At 47.4% G+C, this 22,264-nt stretch overlaps 8 protein-coding genes across 8 annotated transcripts; 3 read left to right on the top strand and 5 right to left on the bottom strand.

The window, feature by feature from the left end:
* Positions 1–469: 469 nt before the first annotated feature.
* Positions 470–2,554, bottom strand: SPPG_01990 (uncharacterized protein). The gene is made up of 7 exons (XM_016750296.1): positions 1,532–2,554; positions 1,373–1,441; positions 1,215–1,295; positions 1,078–1,140; positions 938–1,006; positions 711–872; positions 470–650 (listed from the first exon to the last, which is right to left on the bottom strand). The coding sequence occupies exons 1-7, from the start codon at positions 2,440–2,442 to the stop codon at positions 524–526; spliced, it is 1,482 nt and encodes a 493-aa protein (XP_016610949.1). The 5' UTR covers positions 2,443–2,554; the 3' UTR covers positions 470–523.
* Positions 2,501–3,119, top strand: SPPG_01989 (uncharacterized protein; the record flags this gene model as incomplete). The annotated part of the gene is made up of 2 exons (XM_016750295.1): positions 2,501–3,061; positions 3,093–3,119. The coding sequence occupies 2 exons, from the start codon at positions 2,501–2,503 to the stop codon at positions 3,117–3,119; spliced, it is 588 nt and encodes a 195-aa protein (XP_016610948.1).
* A 23-nt stretch (positions 3,120–3,142) lies between these two features.
* SPPG_01988 (uncharacterized protein) lies at positions 3,143–7,227 on the bottom strand (the record flags this gene model as incomplete). The annotated part of the gene is made up of 5 exons (XM_016750294.1): positions 3,143–3,154; positions 3,208–5,682; positions 5,739–6,032; positions 6,094–6,341; positions 6,402–7,227. 5 exons carry the CDS (start codon positions 7,225–7,227, stop codon positions 3,143–3,145), a joined length of 3,855 nt encoding a protein of 1,284 aa, XP_016610947.1.
* A 1,323-nt stretch (positions 7,228–8,550) lies between these two features.
* On the top strand, positions 8,551–10,243 carry SPPG_01987 (uncharacterized protein). Its single transcript, XM_016750293.1, has 3 exons — positions 8,551–9,305; positions 9,366–9,971; positions 10,053–10,243. Exons 1-3 carry the CDS (start codon positions 8,837–8,839, stop codon positions 10,103–10,105), a joined length of 1,128 nt encoding a protein of 375 aa, XP_016610946.1. The 5' UTR covers positions 8,551–8,836; the 3' UTR covers positions 10,106–10,243.
* A 22-nt stretch (positions 10,244–10,265) lies between these two features.
* Positions 10,266–12,317, bottom strand: SPPG_01986 (uncharacterized protein; the record flags this gene model as incomplete). The annotated part of the gene is made up of 8 exons (XM_016750292.1): positions 10,266–10,403; positions 10,469–10,549; positions 10,617–10,728; positions 10,791–11,301; positions 11,359–11,491; positions 11,568–11,659; positions 11,751–12,013; positions 12,244–12,317. 8 exons carry the CDS (start codon positions 12,315–12,317, stop codon positions 10,266–10,268), a joined length of 1,404 nt encoding a protein of 467 aa, XP_016610945.1.
* A 502-nt stretch (positions 12,318–12,819) lies between these two features.
* SPPG_01985 (uncharacterized protein) lies at positions 12,820–13,562 on the bottom strand (the record flags this gene model as incomplete). The annotated part of the gene is made up of 4 exons (XM_016750291.1): positions 12,820–12,935; positions 13,004–13,081; positions 13,140–13,227; positions 13,293–13,562. 4 exons carry the CDS (start codon positions 13,560–13,562, stop codon positions 12,820–12,822), a joined length of 552 nt encoding a protein of 183 aa, XP_016610944.1.
* Positions 13,563–13,964: 402 nt separating this feature from the next.
* SPPG_01984 (uncharacterized protein) lies at positions 13,965–15,062 on the top strand. The gene is made up of 3 exons (XM_016750290.1): positions 13,965–14,068; positions 14,126–14,275; positions 14,340–15,062. The coding sequence occupies exons 1-3, from the start codon at positions 13,981–13,983 to the stop codon at positions 14,882–14,884; spliced, it is 783 nt and encodes a 260-aa protein (XP_016610943.1). The 5' UTR covers positions 13,965–13,980; the 3' UTR covers positions 14,885–15,062.
* SPPG_01983 (uncharacterized protein) lies at positions 15,014–22,256 on the bottom strand. The gene is made up of 23 exons (XM_016750289.1): positions 20,849–22,256; positions 20,703–20,783; positions 20,455–20,628; positions 20,300–20,396; positions 20,213–20,232; positions 19,952–20,153; positions 19,717–19,866; positions 19,423–19,658; positions 19,224–19,355; positions 18,646–19,149; positions 18,125–18,578; positions 18,020–18,072; positions 17,706–17,948; positions 16,476–17,633; positions 16,369–16,407; positions 16,170–16,308; positions 15,965–16,111; positions 15,690–15,906; positions 15,572–15,629; positions 15,477–15,501; positions 15,315–15,418; positions 15,214–15,246; positions 15,014–15,156 (listed from the first exon to the last, which is right to left on the bottom strand). Exons 1-23 carry the CDS (start codon positions 22,103–22,105, stop codon positions 15,061–15,063), a joined length of 5,619 nt encoding a protein of 1,872 aa, XP_016610942.1. The 5' UTR covers positions 22,106–22,256; the 3' UTR covers positions 15,014–15,060.
* Positions 22,257–22,264: the final 8 nt, after the last annotated feature.

Below are 22,264 nucleotides of genomic sequence, written 5' to 3'. Positions count from 1 at the left end.
ATCAACCGAGTTGAGATCGATACCGGATTTGACCTCGAGAAGCGAATCAAACAGGCACGGATATTGTTTACTACATGTCTTGGCAGATTTGCGACTAATTCATCCCGGTCGTTTTCAGATCATGGTGTCTGAAGCCATCACATATCCGATGCGATCAGGTTTCCTCTATGTTCATGTAAAGACTGTGTGCTATAATCTTGATGTTGCTCCTTCAGCTCATACCTTTTCTTTCAACCAACGATTCTATCATATAGCTCATTCTCCTTACAGAAAACATGCAAATGCCGCTCCTGGTGCCATACATTTACCCGCAGTCCTTGCCTGGGTCATCGGCGATCACGAAAAAGTCTGGATCACGGAACACGAGCGTGAAGAATGATTTGAAGGAATGGCTGCTCATCAACGCCAAAGGCTTACGGGCCAGGCACTCCATACATGATTTCCACGATATTTAATTGGAGAGCCTCATCCGGATATTTAATTTTTTTTTTTGTCATTTAATTGATTAAGACGAGAAAAGGCATCAATCTAGACATTTTGCGCACGTTCCTCTGACCAAGCTTGGGTTAGATCTCATGTCGCAGACTGACAGACTTAAGCTGCAGACTGGTGCAGGAATAGATCCCGTAAGGGAGTTGTGTGCGAGTGAGCTACAAAAAGCAAATCATCAGGCCTGGTTGACTGGAACTCTAAAAGCAATGAAGTCTTACATAACCGTCAGCGAGGCAAGATTTTGCAGGTTCGTTGGAATTGCACCTCCCAATCCAGTGTACTCGAATTGCAGGGACTGGAGAGTTTGGGACCAAGTCTGACTGCCACCAATCCAAGACGGTATCGTTCCGAGTCCGCTTAGATCCACCACAATGAAGGTACTGTTGTGAAAGGGTGGTTGTTAATTATTTTGTCCTTTTCGGTGACCCGGGGCCGAACGACTTACATTCTCTCCAATGGCGCGGTAGCCAAGTTTTGTAGAGATGATGTTACGATATCCATGTTTCTGATAACACTGTGACGGAGAGGCAACATACTTTGTTAGTAATATAATAGCTAGTGACACTGTCTTCAAAAACTACTAACAGTCTCTTTAAAGAAGTGACGTTTGCTGGGAAGGTGATGTCCCAGATACCTTCGCTAATGGTTCTGGATACAAAACGCAAGTGGGTGAATTTCAGAAAGAGTACTTGATGTGCAAACCTGACTGCCACAAAACATACACATCTTGTAAATGGGGCAATTGCCAAAATTCCGCGGCAAACGGAGCAGACGAGTCGACATTTCCTAACCTGCTGACTTCCCTACACATCGTGAACTTCACTTGTAAGATCCTCAATGTACTGTAGTCGCAAAAATACATGCTTTTTTGTTCACTTACAGCGTCTCAAGCGATAGAAGCTTGCCCATATATGAAGGCATCCCGTTCACTAAGTCACTTGTAATCGATCTGCAAAGGAAATTAGGGTGGTCAAGTCATCATGGCCCCCATTTTTCCACAGAAAAATGGATAGATCGTCATGTAAACTATAACACTTACAGCCCGGTAACATTTGGACCACTACAGGTAATGTGGGCAATTCCACCGCCTGTGAGGTCCCATCCTTGGCAGACATTCGTGGTTGACATCCAGCCTGTGAAAGGCCCACTGTCCTGGTTGAAAAGACCCATAACACAGAAGTTGAGGACTTCTGCCGTCAAAATTCCAATGTCCTGAAGACAGCCGCCGCAAGAGTTGGTGAGGAAATCATTCGGAGTGGTAGCCGATGTCCGTGCGTTCTCGCACGACGCCCGCTGGGACAGTTCCGTTGCATCTAATGGGTCGCCGATTTGCTTGCTTTGATACGGCCAGATACGAAGTAAAGGTGAAGCTGTTGGAGTGGGCGACGCTGATGATGATTGAGCGCTGGAACTATAGTTTTCACTGGAGGTTACGGTAGCTGATTCACTCGATGTTGGTGTCTCGCTTAGTGTGCTTGAGGAAAGCGTTTGGCTGAATTCGGTAGAAGATACTCCTTCGCTTGATGAAATTGAGGTCTCGCTCGACGTGGATGCAGCGCTTGATGTCGGCGCCTCACTTGACGAGGAAGACTCCTCGCTTGACGTGAATTGCATGCTCGACGTCGGTGTTCCGCTTGATGATGAGATTTCTATGCTTGTGGTAGGCTCTACGCTCACGCTTGAGGTGGGCGTATCGCTTGATGATGAAGGCTGCTCGCTCGAGGTAGGCTCTATACTTGAGGTGGGCATATCGCTTGATGACGAAGACTCTTCGCTCGATGTAGGTTCCATACTCGACGTCGGTGTTTGAAGCAGAGATGACGATGACGATTCTTGCATCGATGTAAGCTGGACGCTCGAGGTAGGCTCTACGCTGGATGAGGACTCCACGGTTGCTGACGACGGCTCTATGCTTGATGTAGGCGTTACGCTTGATGACGAAGGCTCCATGGTTGATGAAGAGGGCTCGATGCTTGAAGTTGGCGTTACACTTGATGAGGAAGACACTATGCTTGCTGATGACGATTCTATGCTTGATGTTGGTGTTACACTTGATGAGGAAGACTCTACGCTTGCTGACAAAGGCTCTACACTTGATGTCGGCGTTACGCTTGATGACGAAGGTCCCACAGTCGATGAAGAAGTCCCTATACTTGATGTCGGCACGGCACTCGATGAGGAAGACTCTATGCTTGATGTCGGCGCTAGGCTTGATGACGAAGGCTCCACGGTCGATGAAGAAGTCCCTATACTTGATGTCGGCACGGCACTCGATGAGGAAGACTCTATGCTTGATGTCGGCGCTAGGCTTGATGTTGGTGCTACGCTTGATGAGGAAGTGATTACGCTTGCTGATGACGGCGCTGTGCTTGATGTTGGTGCTACACTTGATGAGGAAGAGATTACGCTTGCTGACGACGTCTCTATGCTTGAAGTAGGCGCTACACTCGATGAGGAAGACTGTGTGCTTGCTGACGAAGACTCCATGCTTGATGTTGACGCTCCGCGTGACGAGGAAGACCTTTCGCTCGATATCGAGGTCGTGGTTGAGGAAGCCACGTCACTCGAGGTCAGTGTTTCGCTCACTATACTTACTCCAGTTGAAGATTCAGTTGGATATTCCGTAGAGATAGATGCTTGCGATGTCAAATTAAATGTCGCGCTGGAGGTAGGTGCTTGAGTTGATGATAGGCTAGACGTGGTGCTGGAGGTTACTGTCCCGGATACGGATTCAGAGCTGACTACCTCGCTCGAAGTGGGCGTGGGGGTAGGCGTCTCGGTGACACTATTTCGCGGCGTCTGAGAAGCGCTAGATGTCTGTGTGTAGCTCAATATATCAGTAGAGGTAGGCACGCTACTACTGAATGATTCGCTTGAGCTAGCTGTTTCACTGCTTGATATTCGTGTGACGGTTATGGAGTCAGTTATTGAGCTGCTGGATGTCATGCTTGCCTCACTGTACGACGACATTATGCTGGAGCTGAGGACATAATTGGAAGTACTACTGGACATCGTTGTGGTACTCGAGGAGACATCGCTTGAGGACATACTAAAGCTTGACGTGGGGGGTAACGATCCGCTAGCGGACGCACTGCTAGAGGTGGATGATCCGCCCGCAGTTTGAGATGACGACACACTCGAGCTCGGAAGCGGCATGCTACTTGATGTTTGGCTCCACCCCGTGTACGACGTCTGAATTGCACTGGATGATGTGGAAGGTGTTGTCAACCCAGACGTAGACGTAGATACGCTGGATATTTCAGAAGCCAGAGATTGACTTGATGACATAGTTGACTGTTGAGTTGAACCGGAAGAGGATGGACTGGTTGAAAAGTCAGAGGCACTCTGTGATGTCGTGGCGCTCAGCATACTTGTAGATGAGTCGAAGGTTGACAACAAGCTTGAGCTGGCTACCACATTCGAGCTTGACTGCGAAAAACTTGATAAGGTAGTACTCGAAGTTGTGCTTGTGCTTGCCACTGCACTCCAGGTTGATGACTGGCTTCCAGAGAGCGACGTGGAAGCGGTTTCTGTAAGACTCAACGGCGAAGAAATAGAAGAAGTGCTCAAAATTATGTTCGACGAGGTCCAAGACATGGAACTAGTAAGGGAACTGGTGGAAGAAATGGTCGTGCTCTCTGATAGGTGCGCGCTGATAATTGGAATATCGCTGGGTAACATACTTGATAATGTAATTGAGACCGCGGCAGAAGAGCTTCGGGTGGTGGTGGACGAGGTCCGGATAGTTGTAGATCCACCATCCGGTGGAATAACGATATTCGCCAGGGCGCTCTTCATATTAATGGTATCTCGAACCACGGAGACGTTCAGAATCACTAGATTCGTCAAGAAAAGCAGGACCAAGAACCCTAATAACAATGTTCCACACACTCCCTTACAAAGGGTTCTGCAGGAGCAGCAGGCCGCACAAGGTCCGCTGCGATTTCGCCTTCGGCTTCCCCCACCACCGTCGCTTCGCCAAGATATCCAGGGACAAAATCGAAGTCGTTTTCGAGTGCCATAAACATCGTAAACTTCAACGGTAGCCGATTCACCTTCTGTTTCATTTTGCTGTTGAGAATGCAAATTCTGCTGAACCACTGGTGCTTGGGCATCCACAGGGTTGTTTTTTACGATAACGGTATTGCTCCCTCCTGACACGGCTGCCTGTGGAACTACCTCTCCGCCTGCCAGACTAGACTCTGCAGCCGGTGTTGTACCGAAATCCTCCGTGATATGCTTGGCTTTTGATGGCTTTACCAATTCTGACTGCTCTGCTGCTAATTTTGCTACATGCTGCTGGGGGCGAATTGCGACTGTTCCCTGTTCCGCGGACACATCTTGTGCGGATGGGAGGTCTCCTCCCGGAGCCCAGTTGACCACAAAAATAGGTCCGCTGTTAACAGGTGGGTTGGGAATTTTTCCAATAGCTTCTGCAACGGTGTCTGTCCCAGCTATTGCCGCGCCGGATACTTTGGAGGTACGGTTGTACGGAATTAATGGTGCTGCTTCTGCTTGAGACTTCATTTTTATATGTGCGTTGCTTGTTGAAGTTTGAGAGTCGAATGGAGCGGCCCTATCTGGTTGAATCTGCCCAATGCCCGCAGTTTGAATGCTGGTAGATGCATCAGGAAGGATGCTATTATATTCCAACCTTCTTTGCGACCGTAGTCGCAATCCAGCATCCATCAATGGTTCGGTTTCGATACTTGAAGGTTCATCCAGAGGGGAATGAAATCTGTTCCTCACTAGAACTTGCTGATTCTGCGAGTTCACACCGATGTTCTCTGCTGGACTCGTGTTTCCCGTCATTGAAAACTCACCGGTTTCGACCGCGCCATCGCTAGGTAGCGATCCAGTCTGTGGTCGCCATACAAGAGAATCTTGCAAGGGTTGCACTTCCTCAACCCAAGCGTTATCTACATCTGTAGCTACTCCAGTATTTCCGGAAGCGATACTTTGGTGTGCAGAACCGGGTGTCTTGTCTGTCGGTTCTCTTATCCAAGGTTGGTAGTTCTTAGTTATTGGAATATCTTGCATGACATCGGAAGGTTGTCTTGCATGTGACCTTCTGGTGCTCGGGTTGCCCTGCTGGAGTGGATTTCTTGTGGTGGCTTCTTGTAGTGGAGAAACGGCATGTTTCTTGCTGGCAAAAGAAGATTCCGAGGAGGTAGTAGGTGGTAAACTTGCCTAGATAAACAACTTAAAATTCCTGCCAGAGGAGCATATACAGTCTCATCGCGTACCTGCTTCGGATTTTGGGATCTATTTTCAGGCTTTGCAAACATCGTTGCAGCTTCCACCGTTGTCGCCTGCAAGGTTTCGTCTACTAACGGGATTTCAGGAGCAGATACATACGGCGATTCGTTATTGTCCATTTCAGATAATCTTCTCATGTGCAGTGAATCTTCCTCCTTCGTGGAGCTTGATTTGGGGGGATTTGCGATTGAGAATTTATGCAGCATCTCAGATGATTGGTAGTGGGGCTTTATCGGCCCTTTGGCACTCAAATTCGGGGTAGCTTCTTGGCTTTCCTGCGACTATAAGCAATTCCATAAATCAGCTGCAAGATTCCAATCTAGTTAGGAAAGCCATACATACTGATAAATGAAGCGATTCTGGCTTCAAATTTCGTCGAGTATCCAACACAGACTCATTCACTTGGCCGTAAGAAGGCCGTACATCCTTCGCAGGATTTTGACTAGGATTGTGTTTCATGAAGTTCCCAAGATCTGTGAGCCTGGATGTCACTGTATTAAGTATACCAAGGACCTCCATAGCAGTCTCTAAGGGAGGTGCATTGCCCGATCCTAGCGATATCCAGGCCTTTGAACGAAACTCGGGAAGAACTGCAGGATATATCACTAAATTGGGCAATCTGCCATGCTAACCTGAACGAATTGTCTTACTTTGCTTAACTTCAGTTATCAATCTTTTCATCTCAGCTTGATATCGTGGGTCGTTATTACTCTGTATCTCTTTGTTTGCAGCTTCCAAGAGATGATTGGCAGCTGAAACGATCATTGCTGCGTGCTGAGGAGTATTGCCCGCATCGCCTCTTGATATCGCATCTGCCAAACTCTTTGCATCTTGTCCAAAATTAATATCTGATGCTTGGGACGTCGAATGTGCCGAATTAAAATCTCTCGTCTGCTGGCTTCTGGTTTCTTGCGAATAGGATGCCGATCTGACTCTGGTGTTCATGGATCGCTCACCTGCAGCTTGAAATGCCCTCGGCGAAGATCGATTTTGCAGAGCCGATGAACTGTACTTCGTGGATGCCTCATAATTAGATTTCCTTGAAGATTCCTTAGTTCCAGCTGACCTATCTTCCGGGCTGTTTACTTCTGGAATCCTAGCTGAAAAAGCTGCACCGTATTCTGTAACCTTCGATCGACCTGGAGGCCGTTTGCTAGGTAGGTTTTGTTGACTGTGTCCGGTTGATAAGAGCTCGCTCTCTGGATAAGTGCTTTGAGCCAGTCGCCCTGGCGTGGGCTCCGACCCAGATTTTTTGGGCGCCTCCCCTTCCAAAGCTGCTATCATAAGTGGAACCCATCCTCTCGTCTTCAAAACACGTAATGTGTTCGTCCCTGCCTTTGGACCACCATCGTTGCCCAATTTTAAGGAAGGCAAGCTAAGGCTTCGTTTATTCAATGGACCCGTCGATTGATTCGTACTATGAGCAAACGTCATGGATTGCATACGACCTCTGTCGGCAAGGGAAGCTTCGGCCATGCTGGGAATATCCTGCACTTGTCAGTGCTCACGAAGCATGAGGACAAGATATTCCTCGAAGAAGGATTATGATCGGACTTCAAATAAAGATGCATTTTCCTTTTTGCCTGTCGGGTATTACGGTCACCCACTGACTAATATACTCTTCTATCACGACGTCTTACATTGGATTGCAAGCTAGATCTGAAAGATTTCAACTTGGGCGATATTTGATATTATGATGCGCGTCTGAATTATTTTCACCATCTCATTGCAAGCGATATATCCCCCAGGCAAAACTGGTATTGTCACTTTCTTTTATACCTCATTCCCACTTTCGGAATTTATCTCGTCTTTTGTCAAGACTTACCAGCAGATATAGCCGTGGATGTCAAATCACTGCCTTCCTCCACTGTCGGAAAACATCCATTTCCCCGACAGTAGACCTGATGTCTTTTTTTTTCTTAATTTATTTGTGCCTAATGGTTTTATATTTTGGATGAATGGTGCGACAAGATGTGCATATCTGATACAAGTCTGTCAAACTAGCTAGATATGTGACCCTTGTGCTGGACCTGCTTGTCTGATTTAGGAGAAAGCTACCATCGCGTTCCGTATTGCGCGTTGATACGTTTTAGGTGATATGCACGTAAGCATTAGCGACTGCTTATCAGGGTTAAACACCGCCAACCGGATGAACTCCGGTGCTTCCAATTTCAGTCAGTATGTCTCGGCCTGAATGCATGACGTCTCCGAACGTTCAGAAACCTGGACCCTGGGGCCAATGCGAATATGATTAATATGATTATCCAACACGACAGCGACAAGTAGAACAAGAATTCCAGGTCTTTGGATCTCCTTCAGTTCATTAAAACAAAGTGGTCCTTAAGTCCTTGATATCGAACTTTGCAGCTCAAAAAGCATAATCGTCCCGCTCTCCGGTTTTTTCGTGAATGACAAACGGAACCCTCTTTGCCTTTGCAGAGTTGACGCCTGAAGACCCCTTTGGAACCATTCTTCTAGCACAATTCAATTGAAGGGCATAAACATCCCTCGTGTTCAGTCTCGTTGGTTCCGATTTCTTGGTAGAAGCATGCAAGGAGATGACAACGCCCATCACTTGTATAGCAGCATATTCCTCGTGGGGAACGACTGACGTTTCCGGTTACGGGCACCATAGTTCCCCAGACGCAACTGCGGCTTTCGGGACAGCTGGGAGACCCAGGTATCAGAACACGGCCGTGGCTCCAGAACAATAGTGTGATTAGGTAAGTGCGCCCTCGGTAGTTCCGCCGCGCAGCAGCTGTCCCAGTTGTCTTCCGACCCCTACCCTAAATCACAATGTTTACCATGCCATCAGTACCAATTGCGTGAGACATCCGCTGGTATGAACATAAAAGCAAGACATAGCCCCGTTAATGCCTTTGATGCATTAAAGGAGACGTGCTCCATAGTACGCAAGACGGACACGCCGTGCGCAGTGCAGCGCAGTAAGATTTTACCAGATTAAACACATACTCCTTCCCTGTCTCCTTTCAATTAATTACTGCTCATTGGCGTGCGAGATTACCGAATTGATTACACACCCATCTCCCACAGTCGCCTTCGATTTTGGTCAGCCGGAGCAGTTATGCCGTTCGTGACCATCCCAAACACATATTCTTACTTGCGATCTTCTGAACCCGCTCTTCAGCCAACGCCTGCAGTAGTATACCAGCAGACTCCACCAATGACGGGGTACTCTATAAACGACCCAATGATGATGGCACAAGTGCAGCGTCATATGGCGGGTGGTGCCCCAGCGTCCATAGCGCCGATGCAAACGCTACCCACAATGCAAATGTATCAACAGCCAGGACCTCTCGTACCCCAGCCGGGAGCACCTCAAGTCTTACCCGCACGGCACGTATACAGTACTGCCGGACAGCAGCTCGTTTTGGTGCCGGAAGGGTATACCCCCGTAATGGTCCCTTCTGCACCCCACCCCGTAACCTCATTTCCGACAACACAATATGGCTTTCCATCATACCTTGTGTCCACAAATCCCAAGCCTGCTGCTCCTAAACGAATACCACGCCCAGCAAACTCCTTTATGACGTGTAAGTATTGAAACGCATTCGTCTGAATGCGCGCTTACTTATCATATTGATGTGTACCAGATCGCATGGAAAAGCAGCACGAGGTCCTCGCGAAACACGCAGGCGCAAACAACAAGGATATCTCAGTCATTATTGGAGAAATGTGGAGAAATGAGCCAGAAGCAGTCAAAGAGTATTACCGCAAGAAAGCCGAAATGGGACGCAAAGAACACATGCTCCGATATCCCGACTACAAATATACCCCCCTGAAGAAACGCAAGGAAAGCTCAACAAAGAAAGCACGACTGTCAATTTCTTCTATTTCATCAACTTCAGAAAGTGGGGATAAAGGAGTTCATCCACCTTTACATGAAACTGGGAAAGTATCCCTTCCAAGCGTTGTTGTCCCCATCAAATCCCCATCATTCGAGCACAGTGCGCTTGATAGAAGAACGGCTGGCAGTCCCCATCCATCAACAGCCGGGGACGCATCGCCCAACGTATCCGAATCACTCAATCAAGTATCGCCGCCAAATCGAGTGGCTGGTGCTGCAGAAGGAGAACCTATGGCGAATCCTATAGCATTCCACCTACCACTTGATGACAGCAGCTTCAATAATGGATACCTCGCCTCGATGACTGCCGTATCCCACTCATACCCGACTGATAACTTGGAAACCATTGCAGGTACCTTTTGGCACCACGTCTTACATGATCGCGAAAGCGGTACTCAAATCTACTCTCCATTCCTATTCGAATGAACGCCAGATTTTCCCCAATCAGATCCGTTTGAATTGTGCGAGAAGAGCCAGTCCAACTGAGCGATCTCGATCAACCGTAAGATCTGTTATTAGTCTATTTAGATAAAAATGTTGTGTTCTGTATACAATGCATGCCATGAGGCAAATTAGGGAAGGTGACTTCCGCTTATTATTTGAAATTATAAACTGCAACCATCCTGTTTGTTTATGATCATTTTAACTACGATTTTCCAATAACGCCTACTGTGATGACACAATAGTACCGTACATAGCCCGGCTGGGGTACGACTGTATATTGCAGTACCAACCGCAAGATCTTAAAACTACGGTGCAGGGCGGGCGTTAGTGTCACTGTATTCTAAGGAAACATTGCGTTCGTCTTACCCTAATCTGGTAGGTCCCAGGTTTCGTCATATAGCGTACCCATTTCACACTTGGGTAATTGCTCTTTTCGAATATTTTCAAGAACCGAACCATGAGGCCGGAAGCCGTGAACATCAAGACCTAAAAAGTGAAATGATGGCTTCAGCGTATGTATGCGCCACTGAAGAACGTAATAACACACACTCACCTGAAAGTCCATCGAGATCGGTGGCCGCGACCATGCCTTCTTATTAGTAGTTGGAGTCAGTTCGGCTTCCGCGCTGAGTAGGTATTCTTGTTGCCCTTGGAATCGTGATATTCTAATCATCATGCCAATTAATATGGGTGACCATGTCCAAAATGCTGGGAACAAAACACGTACTTCCAAACGAGCGCATTTTCGCTCCCGACGTATTTTGCCTTTCCAGCAGTTACCAAGCACTTTGCTCCACTGGTATTTGTCGGCACTGGTATTTTGAGCTGCACGTTCTGCGCAAATATTTTGCCCGTGAATTGGGATCGCACTGATACTTTGAATTCCATGCGATTCTTTGACAGTTCCACTACTACTGCATGCACTCGGAATGGTAGGTTAATGTTCTCGGTGGTTCGATACTTCATCAATTCGCACTCGCCATCTGGCGGGATGAAGTTTATCGTCCTATCCCTTTCAAAATTTCCAAGCTTGACACATTGATGGAATTGACAATCATCGAGCTCTACCGCTCCGGTAGATCGTTTTCCGCCTCCTGGCATCGCTGCAGTAGCGGTACCAAGCTTTCCTTCCTTTTCCAGCAAGACCTTGTCATTAAGACCAAACTTGCACTCTGGCATCCCAGACAGATATGCTCGCATCAAAATTTGGCCTGAAACGTCTGCTCGAAGTACAGTTCCTGGTGTAAAGTTAGCCAAGGCAGTCAGAACCAGTTGATTCCGGTTTCTTTACGTACCTTTTGCACTCATCAAGAGATTAACACTTTCCACCACATCAACGAAGGCCTCGTTCTTTCGGTATTTTATATCTGGCCTGCGCCATGCCACCGCGCCTGTCGCCTGGATGGCAATCTTTGACCCCTCCTCCTTCTGTCAAAAACGGAATGTTGCGTTGCATTAGCCATCATCCTCGCATTGGTCCATAAATGCAAGCAAAAAAACTGACCATTGCTTTCTCTGATCGCACGCCTTCCGTTGTTATATAGAGTTTGAGCGTTTCAGCCTCCGTGTTTTGGGGGAATCCAAAGTCGCATATCTCTTTAGGAGAGAGAAAAAAGTTAGCAAGACGCAAAACACTCGTTTCCTCGAATCACGAAACAAAAGTAGGGACGTGGAGACGGCACTTTACCATCCAACAACTCATATATCAAAGTGAAATTGCTCTTCACGGCGTCTTCATCGAACTTTCCAAAATAACTTCGTCCCAGGTTGACGACTTTGTACAAAAACTCAAACACCAGCGCAGCATTGGCGTTAATCTTCGTTACGCCTACAAGGTACATGTTTTCGTGTCGAACGTGGAAGAATGACATGCTTCCGAGTGTGGTAATGGGCGAGCGGACATCGGTAGAGGATACCACTTGGATTCGGAAGACATCTGCAACAGAACGCCTTGGGACCAACGTTATTTTCTTGCCAACGTATATAAACCTCAAACACATTGCAACGCTTGTTCATTTCCTGTGCAATTCCGACCAACGTATTCAAGGTACTTTGTGTACTTCATGCTTCCGCACTGGGCACTGGCGTGGTTGCTTTCCTGTGCCCCACCGAGTTGTTTTGCCAGTTTCCCAGTGTGTCCTCTACTCTTACGGCCACTCCCACCCATGCCTACAACTCACTTTACGTCAGGCCGATACAGTCGCGATATCAGCACTTCTCCCTTCACGTTGAATATAAAAAACCCGCTCAGCATGGCGCTCCGGGTTCGCTAGAAAGGCAACACGCGAAATGCTGGCGGTGTGCACGCTGTCAGTTGACGATCACCAACCCGTTTACGCGTGAAAGGTCGGAGGAACGGGAGGTTCTAAAGTCGGAAGAGAATGTGGGGTGCTTGTGTGTCAAGGTGGTTGTTCGGCACGTCGTGTAAGACTCAAAATCGCAACCAGAAGAAATCACAATTCAGGAAGCGAAATGGCTTTCGCACAAGAATGCTGCTGTTCAAGCATATCGCGCTTAGCACGCTTTAAGCATGATATTTTCAATAATTTTGAAAAAACTGTACAATGAAAATGCTACATGTTCTACTTCTACTTCTCCCAACTGAAAGGGACAAGGCAAATGAACCTGTACAAAAAGTACCTTTCCTCTAGTAAACGGGAGCTGCCATAGCTCTTTGGCCCTGTCTTTGGTACTTACGGCGGGGTCAAGGTGCTGTACCCGGAGGTGCAATAGAGGCTACTGGGACTGCTCTGGGTTCAGCAGCCAGCGGGAGTTGCGGCAGACGGTGAGACAGGCTCCTGCGGTGATAAGCCAGTATTCCCAGCCGCTGCAGGTTTGATCATAACATCGCTACAAGCCATGTAGAATCCTCCTACATTTTCAAACAATTAAAAAAAACCCCCCTAAAAGGTTATCAGTCACACGACAGTGAAAACGCACCATCTTCCTGCGAAGCCCAGAGCCATTGGAGAACTGCTGTGTCGGAGCTCTTGTCCGCTGGAAGGCTCAGTGTAGCCGCTACATCAAAAAAAGTAAGATGCTGTCTCATGGAAAGGAAGTCCATCTTTGTGCTTACATAAAGCATTCACATCAATGTTATCCTGGAGGACAATAAAGTCGCTTTGTGGATCATATTGCACGGCAACACGCACACCAGGTGGGTTCTGTGAATGAATGTCGTTCAACCAAGGTAGAACATTGGGGCTCGATAACTCCATCCAATAGCTACCTGGTGCGGGATTGTAATGCTCCATTTGACAGTCACATCGCTGCCGGCGACAAATGCTTCCTGGGGAGCCACGGGTGTTGAGTCTAGGCAGGAATTCAGCTGTGCAGCAGTAGGGGGGAAAGTGGCAATCTTGATTCCAACATCAGTGAAAGACATTTGCGTTCCCGTCTGGCGAGATGTGGGGAAAAGTAGAATGGCATGTCCGCTAGTCAAAGATGGAAAAAGTGCGACTGCAGCTGCAGCTGCTCCCCAAAATATCCGCTTGATCATCGTAAAGATTCTTGTAGCAAAATGGGGCGAGACTAAAATGAACAGAATCCTTTATATAGCTGATGAATAAACAGATGAAACGCTTGCAATTATTGATGAAACCACCTAATGAAAAGGAAATAAAAATTTCGAAATTTCCAATCCGCGCAATGGGAGGAGGAGACTGTCGTGCCGCCGTCGTCGTCGTCGTCGTTCAACTCCAAATGGCCACGGGAGACATGATGGACTCTTGGCAACAATCTTCTTTTGGAAAGAACATTTACATATTCTTTATTGGCATCATCTTTGTAGAATCAAAAACATACATGTTGAGTGTGGGGTTTGTCACCAGGTGAACACTCCAGGTCACGTGTCTACGAGATAACCCCAAGATCAGAAACTTGCTGTTGTGTTTGCGATCTGCCTCACTGAAATTGGCATGAGCAATTACAAGCAACTAGTCAAGAGCTTGGCCAATGCCTTGTCCCCGGCGGGTCTTGCTGTTAGCCAGCCATTCCCTGTACAACGTTTGTACTGGTTATTACTATCTTCCTAGGTGCTTGTTGTCTGATGTCAATGTTCAGGATACAATAATGATCCCGCCTGCTCTCCATATCCCCTACCGACCTTTGATCGCTCTCATTCCACACTAGCCATTCTCGTCTACAATAGCAAATCTATTTGGGACCCGTTCATTGCGTACCTGGCACAAGACCCGGCATCTCGACTAGAAGGTGCGCGTCGTTTATTTGCCTCGCATTTGTTGAAGCTGTCAGTCTAATCTTGTGAGCTTTAAAGGCACCTCAAATCCCCTTGACGACTATGCAGCCAAAACTATTGAATCTGCATTACTGAATACTGTCCCATCCAAAACACAGTATCTGATCCGATATCCGCACAATACCGGCAAGGAATTTGTCCATTTCCAACGTCTTTGTCATTTATCGGGCACAGCCTATCGTAATCCAAACTGTTTTCTGTGCGTACACCCCATACATGGTCCCTGGATGGCGTTGCGAGCCGTCATTGTCCTTGACATGGATGGTCCCTCTCCAGATGAAGCGTTTGAGGAGCCAACCAATCCGTATCCGGAGGGCGACGAGGCCGTTCGTGAAAGATGCAGCAAGTTACAACAGGAAGTAGATGTAGACGCTGCTCCGATAGCAGTAGCATTAAATAGACGGTGGCACGAACTAGTAGAGATACGGGATCTGGTCGGGGGATTCTTGGGCGACCGTGTTGGCATCCATCGGTATGACGAATTGCAGCTAAATTATCATTATTCAAAGGAGAAAAAATATCTTCGGGAAGCAGTGGGCCAGTTGAACGAAAGACAGAATTAACCCTTTTCGGTGATAGTATTTACAATTGTTGGTTTGGGTACCATGGGCATTTCCTGTCATCCCAGTTAACCGCATTAAGCAGACCATCGTAGAAAGAGCTTCTGCCTGAGCATATATGCAAAAGAAAAATATGGAACAATAGACTATTACGAATTAAATTATTCTACACACAATTATTATTTTAACGAACCCCATTTCTTTCCCATCTTCATGCGAACGGGCAATGGCACATCCAGTTCAAACGTATGGCTCATACAGTCAACAATGATCGACTGTCAAACGCATGATCAGAGTAGGTACATCAGACTCATGAGAAATGACCTTCTTACCTTGACTTCGTCAACAAGATGCATTGGGACCTCCTAAAAGTGAACACAAAAAATGCATATAAGCATTTGGACCAGCAATATCAAATCAAAGCAAAACGCACAAATAATAATTCGTCATGAATTTGAAGAACCAAATGAGGGACCTTGCGGACATTATCAGGATCGCTGATCCAAGAGTCCCAACCGCGATGTCGAAATGCTTTGTCTACCACAAGATGCACGGTCAATTCCTGGGCCGTGGCATTGCCTAAAACAAAACTTACCAACATGGATCATAGCAACTTTGACCTGACCCGCGAAGGAATATTAGCGGTCAATTCTAAGAATGCAATCTAGATGCAGGGAATGTAGGCCTTACCAGATCTGCAGCTGATCCCTGCACGGTAGTGTTGATAGCCTGGCGCTCTGCATGAGTCCTAATAGTGGCTCATGAGAATCATCACCTGGTTCTCCAAAGCTGTTACAAAGCCACGCACCTGACAGAGAGTTTGTTTTCATGAATACCGGGCAAATACCGGCGCCGTCCCAGAATCGTTTCAACGTATCCCTTCTCGTGGCACTTTTGAATAGTTTGCTGTTTCCAGGCGGGAACACCCGGGTAGGCTGCTTGAAATTCACGCAGGAAAGCTTCGGCGCCGGCTAGGTCGACTTCCAATTCTTCGGAAAGCGATCGCGCACCTCTACCGTACATGACTGAGGAATCGGTTAAACACCCGAAAAGTTTGAGCATTATGCGTTTATCTGCGTGTACCTCCGTATGAAAGGGCCTTTGCTCTAGCCCTCTCTTCATATGTGACGCGCTCCTGCGGCTTTCCGTGAAGCTTACTGGCCATGAGTTTGAAAAAGTCGTCACCGCTATTGACGATCTCCAATAGATTCTTGTCTTGCGACAGGTGAGCTGGCGCCCGGTGTTCGAATCAGTGTGATTCAACTGTGGAGAACCGCGCCAAGCTTACCAATTAGCCTCAATTCTACTTGAGAATAATCTGCTGACACCAACATCATGCCCTCTGCTGCTTGAAATGCGTTTCGCAAATTAGCGGAATCAATGTCTAGACCAGCTTCAGTTAGTCCCTTTGTGGGATGTGGGACATTCTAGGCAAAGTAATTGCAGATTAACGACTGATTCCAACACGACGCTAATTGGCAGCCTACCTGCAGGTTAGGATCCTTTGCGACCATTCTACCAGTAGCCTGCATAATGGATGTGATGATGATTGGCAAATCTGATGAATCAAACAAATCAAATTGCTGCTCCCTACCGTGTGGGTATCAAATGTACAATGTATTCTCGGCATACCAAGATGCTGGTTCATGATTTGGTTATGTCGCAAGGGAACCAAATGCGTACCAAGAAGCTTGGATATCCTCCGATGTTCCATGATGATGCGAGGAAACTCATGCTTTGCTGCCAATTTCAACAAAACTTCTTTACAGGTACTCCGCAAAATCGGTTTGCCGTTATCCGTTTTCTTCGCCTCGATGTAGCCAAGAGATGTGCCGGCAATGGTCTCTTCATAAGATAATTCAAGTTTATCATATAGCACCCCAGCAACTTCATTTGGGTTGGTAAGGCTGAACGTGTAACCGGACACTTTGTATGCCTGCTGTTCGAGGTCCTCCAGCTTTTCGGTAAAGACCTTCCAGTATTTGTGAAATTCAAGATGGACAAAGCCAAGACCGATATATTCCATTCGAGCGAGAATAGGGGCAATTTTCATCTCGACCCTTTCATAATAGTCCAACAAGCCTTGATTGTCCAATCGCTTGCGCATTGTCTGCATCAAAAGGTATGTTTGGATGGCTTTTCGAGCACATGCAGCCTCCGGGGGGCCGACATCGCTGAAGCTCTGCCCTGGAAAGTACGTGTTGAACATCTTCTTCAGATCCGGTTCTGGGGAGTCTGGTTCCAAGCACCATGCTGCAACCTTCGGATCATCAAAGTCCCCCGCAGGTATCACGCAGTTTTGCATCAAATATTGGAGCTGTTTTGTTGTGTTAAAGCAGATCTTGGTAGACCTTTGCCCAAACACCATGCGAATCTTGTCCCAGCTAAAGGTTCCGTCCACAAGATCTAGGAAGTAAACCTCTGAGCGCTGCCAGCATATTGACAGTCCAGCTAATCTCCTCTTCGAATCAAACGGTCTAGTATATGAGTTCCAGACGTATTCTCGTTGGTCACCCCACTGTTTGATAAACATATCAAAGCGTTCCTGTGTTTCCGTAACGTTTACAATTGAAAATTCGTCGGAAAGAGCGGATTTTGTAATTTGATCGGGTGGGGTCGTCTGCTGATCTCTGTCATTATCCGGAAGATCTCCCTTTTGTTCTTTTATAGTATCTGCAAAATTGCTTTCTCTGAGTTGGTTTGAACGATATTGTGGGGACGAGGTCTCTGGAGAACACATTTTCGGGGCCTTCTATAGACGTCCAAGGGTCCGATAACTGTTGAGACTCGTGTTCGAAGACAACTTACGACTTGAACTATGTACCTTAGTGCCAGATGAAGCCGGTGTTCGAAGCTCTCTGGCCCTGGTCAGCAGTTTCTTTTTCCTCTCAGCCTCCATAGCGGCCTCCTTGATCTGCGTTTGCACAATCTCAATGGCACCATTCAGAATGATGTGAGCCTCTCGATACAGAATTCGCCGGTTGCCTTCAGCGTGATCCGGGTTTCGTAACCGGAACGGCAGAGCTTTATTCAATACATCAAAAATCTCGTCGACCGATGCACATGCCTGCGCAATGCGTCTATAAGTTTCTTCCACGAGGTGTCATCGTCGAGTTTTATAAGACAAATACCACATACCAAAGAAGCAACATTTTTATACCCAGCTTTGTACAAGCTTCGGGCATGACTGGCTGTAATTCACTTCAATATGAGTTCACCCAATGTTGGTGAACACGTACGTACCTCCAATATGTGGAACTTGGACAAGATCCACCAGGTCCTTTGCAACACCAAAATTCAAACGAGCTTGAAAATGGGTTACAATGACGCCCAGAGTATCCCATCCCATCTTCTCACAGAAGATCTTGACCTGTCCAGCAAAGGTAGCCGATTGATTCTGCAGGGTTTGCAACATGCCACGTGTCAAATTGGGGAACCTCTTCATGATGACGTCGAAGGGTTTTTCCTGGACCAGATCATTGAGAACCAGGGCCGTATAAAATCGGCTGTAGGTTCGCTGTTCCGTGATTGTTAGTCGTGATCGTCTCGCAGAGCTGTATAACACATGCTCCTGAATGCCGAGAAGATGCGCAATATGCGAACTCGTCTCTGTGAAATTCATGTAGAGAGATCGTAGCTGATTCCAGTCAACTTCGATTTGGATGTAGGGTGGGGTGACGTGGTAGACGGTATGCAGCTTGTAACCAGGTCGACAGTCAAGATATATGCTATTTCAAACTGACATCAGTATGCAAATAACCTACCTCGTCCTTTAAAACAAAATTTGCCGATGATCTGTCCAACTCAAGATATACAATGTGAGCCTCCTCAGGCGCGAGTGCAGACGCAACTGTTGCTATCCCCAGTTTAGTGGCTTCAAATCGTTTTGCTCCAGGATTCCATAAAATAAAGGCATGATCACATAAGAAGCAGATTGCTCCATCGATGCATTTCCGAAGCTCCTCATTGAACACTCCAATCTCGGCGTAAAGTAGGGTCGCTTGCAAGTATGCCTCAAAGTCTGGACCGACGTTGGCGACCCCAGCAACAATCACTTCGAGCAAAGCCCTCTTCATTCCTTTCAGCTCCGTCATTAGACATGACGTGACACAGTCGAGGCCCGCCTGAACGAGCTGTTGTGCCCTTTGGAAATCCGCAGACTGTGCACACATGAGGTAACATTCGCCATAAGCATCCAGACCCTTCCTTCCTGCTCGCCCTTTCATTTGCTGGTATTCCCTGACACTTATATGATTTCTCCCAATTTTCTGAGGAAGGCGGAGACGATGAATTAACATTTCGAACGTGTACATTCAAGATCTCTCAGATGCCTGGAACCTACCATGTCACGGAATATTACGCGACGGGCTGGGAGATTCACACCCATGGCCAATGTAGAGGTGCATGTCATGACACGAATGATTCCAGCCCGATACGCATCTTCAATGATTTCCTTTTCTTGAGTGAGTACGCCCTTTACACAATCCCGTTAACACCAGTAGAAGGCATCACAATACATCCGAGAACGAGAAGGCCCATACAGAGTGATGGAAAGCGATTCCCTTCATTATCAGGTTCGGCAGAAGCTCATCTGGCTTTGCCGGAGTCGCTCGTTCTAGTTCCCGCACAATGTTTAAGCGTTGTAACTTTGTTTCCTCGTCCCCGACATCACGGAGGATTTGCGCCAGAAATGTAGCAGTACTTTCACAATGCTTTTTGGAACTGCAGAAAATTAGGACGGATGCAGAATCATCAATGACCGGTTGCACCAATGACCCTTGAGTCCCATTCAGTCATCGGTCGCTTGAAGAATTTCCGAAACGCATAGGACTAACCTAACATATCAGCATCGAGATGATGATTCTTCTTTAACGTCTGGATTGGTCGACCGGCCACATCGTAGACTTGATGGGCATACTTAATATGCTCAGTCAAGGGTACTGGGCGATCGTGTGTTACATACAAGTGAGCATCGAGCCAACCCTCTACGTTGAATATAAACATTTTAAAATTAGTCACACTGAGATATGCCTATGTACATCGTCGTTGCAGCACATGGAGCATATTTACGAAATAAGTCAAGGTTGGGAAGGGTTGCGGACATCCCAACCAACTGAAGATCATCTTTCATCAAGAACTTCAGTTTGGTCAGGAGTAGTTCGAGCAAATAACCGCGAGAAGGATCTCCGGCCATGTGTAGCTCGTCGACTACCACGATTCCTAACGAGTCAAGTTTTCGCTCTTCGAGTAGCTTGTTAATCAGACTATTTGCCTTTTGACAAATCGTGTATCAGTCGAATCCCACAAGGTCGCTGACAAAAAGTCTCTCACTTTTTCTGTTGTGCAATACGCTACATGACCACATATTTAAGTCAGGACGACACATGTTCCTATAACCACAGGAGTAGAGACGCTTACCTATATCAACATCATCGAATGAAGACGATCCCACATCGCTGTAGTATCCAACAATGTTAAGGCTCGCGGAGGCCAGTATTTTTTGCATTTCCCGCGTCTAGGTTGTAGAGGTTTAGTGATGTGCTACATGCGCAATAGACCTTTGCTGTGCCAACCTTTTCACTGGCGATTGCCACAAACGGCACAATCATGATTGCTTTCCGCTTCGTCTTGATGACTTTATTCAGCATGAGAATATCTGCAACCATGCTCTTCCCAGCAGAAGTAGGCGCACTGTACAGAAGATTTCTCTTCCCGTCCAGAACGCCTTCCTGCAGTAAGCATTCCATCTACAGGCGAAATGTTAGTCCTTGTCGCATGCTCCCAGTCGTTCTCTCGCTCGCAGTTGCGTTCATATGCGTACCTGCCAGGGAAGTAGCGAGGTGATTCCGCGTTCCTTAAATGCGCCCAGCACTGACTCCGGGATACCATATGCTTTATTGGACTAAGAAGATTGGGTTCTGTGAGTTGTATGTGCATCAAAGGGCTTGCACTGGTGACTGTGCTTACAAGAAGTAATCTCGGATCCGAAATCCCATCCTCTGATTGATACTGGAAATCGGTAGCTTGCAGATATGTATCGTCAATGGACAATCCTGCGTCATGAGACTCATGGGTGGTGACATTCGATGCGTCTCTGGTGTTTATTTCTGTCGTGTCCACTCTCGGCTCTTTGGTTGATTCGTCCGTATACTGGTGCGTGGGCCAACGTGCTTCCTTAAGCAGGTCAGTCTCACTCTCTGGCGTCTTGACCGACCTATGGGCGGATACAAGATCCTCCCCGTCACTGAATCCATCTATGTCGTCGTTCAGAAATTCCAGCAAGTCCTCTGTCCGCATGGTCAGGTCGCAATTACTATTCAAAGGTTGCTCCTCTTCAATCAAGGAATCATTTCCTTGATGAAGATGCTGTTCAATATCGCGGTCTAGCTTGTCAAAGAGGAACGGACTGTAGGCTCCTGGAGATTGGAATCCATTCCGTTGCCTACCGGAAGAATCCACCCCATATATAACCGCCGGCTCCATTTGCTCCACATCATCCAAATGGGACAGTGAAGAGTCTGGCGTGCTCTGGAAACTGCGGTATCCAGTAGGAGTCTTCAATAAAGTCGAAGCCGCTGCAAAGCACGCTCCTTCCACTGGATGAATGACCGCCGACAGAGGTCGATTATCGGCATTGTTCGCTATGGCATTGGAACCATTGTCCTGCGCCGTGGTCAATCCTGTTTCCGCATTGATTGGTGCCTTGACTGTCTGCCCTGTTGGGTCTTCCCGGTAGGTAGACCCAGTATGATGCTTTTTCCGCGGTGCGGCAAAGGAAGGGTCCCGAGTTCTCTTCTTACCCTTGGTATCTGTTTGTTCCTCGTTTGTCAGTTCAGGTACGGATGATTTGTTACCCTTCTGATCCTGGGGTATATTCTGGGCACTGGCCCGCTCGTTCACACGACTTCTAGTCCGGGACTCGTTAGCAGGGCTGTTTGGTGAAACAGACCGCGATAGAGGTCGATCGAGCGGTATCTTCTCATCATTTGAAGTTAATGAACGTGTTGGTTTCCGCGATGATCGCCTGGGCAACGGAAGTTTATAAACCGGATCCGACCGAGCACTTATAGCGACGGATACAGGCGCCGTTTTCTTGGACGCTGAAATGCGACCCACTTTTGTCCCTTTATAACATGTAGTAATGGGTGTCTGGTTCTCTGGGGTGCGTGCTGTTGTGGTGCTTTGTTGCCCAGGGGATCGTCTTCGCCTCCACCGTCCCGTCATGGTTCCCGGGAGAGGTAAGGCCCCATTCAGAAAGATTCGGCGTGGAGATGGCTACACAGGCCTCTACTTCGTATATTTATCCGCGTTCTGCTTATCCTGATCGTCTGTTACAGTCGATTGTTGCTCGTGACGTTCAGTGCGAAAGTAAGATGGTGATCG

The sequence above is a fragment of the Spizellomyces punctatus genome (assembly GCF_000182565.1).
Source record: "Spizellomyces punctatus DAOM BR117 chromosome Unknown supercont1.3, whole genome shotgun sequence".
In the NCBI taxonomy this organism is placed as follows: Eukaryota; Fungi; Chytridiomycota; class Chytridiomycetes; order Spizellomycetales; family Spizellomycetaceae; genus Spizellomyces; species Spizellomyces punctatus.
The sequence above is the reverse complement of the archived record's forward strand: the minus strand, read 5'-3'. Positions and strand labels throughout refer to the sequence as shown.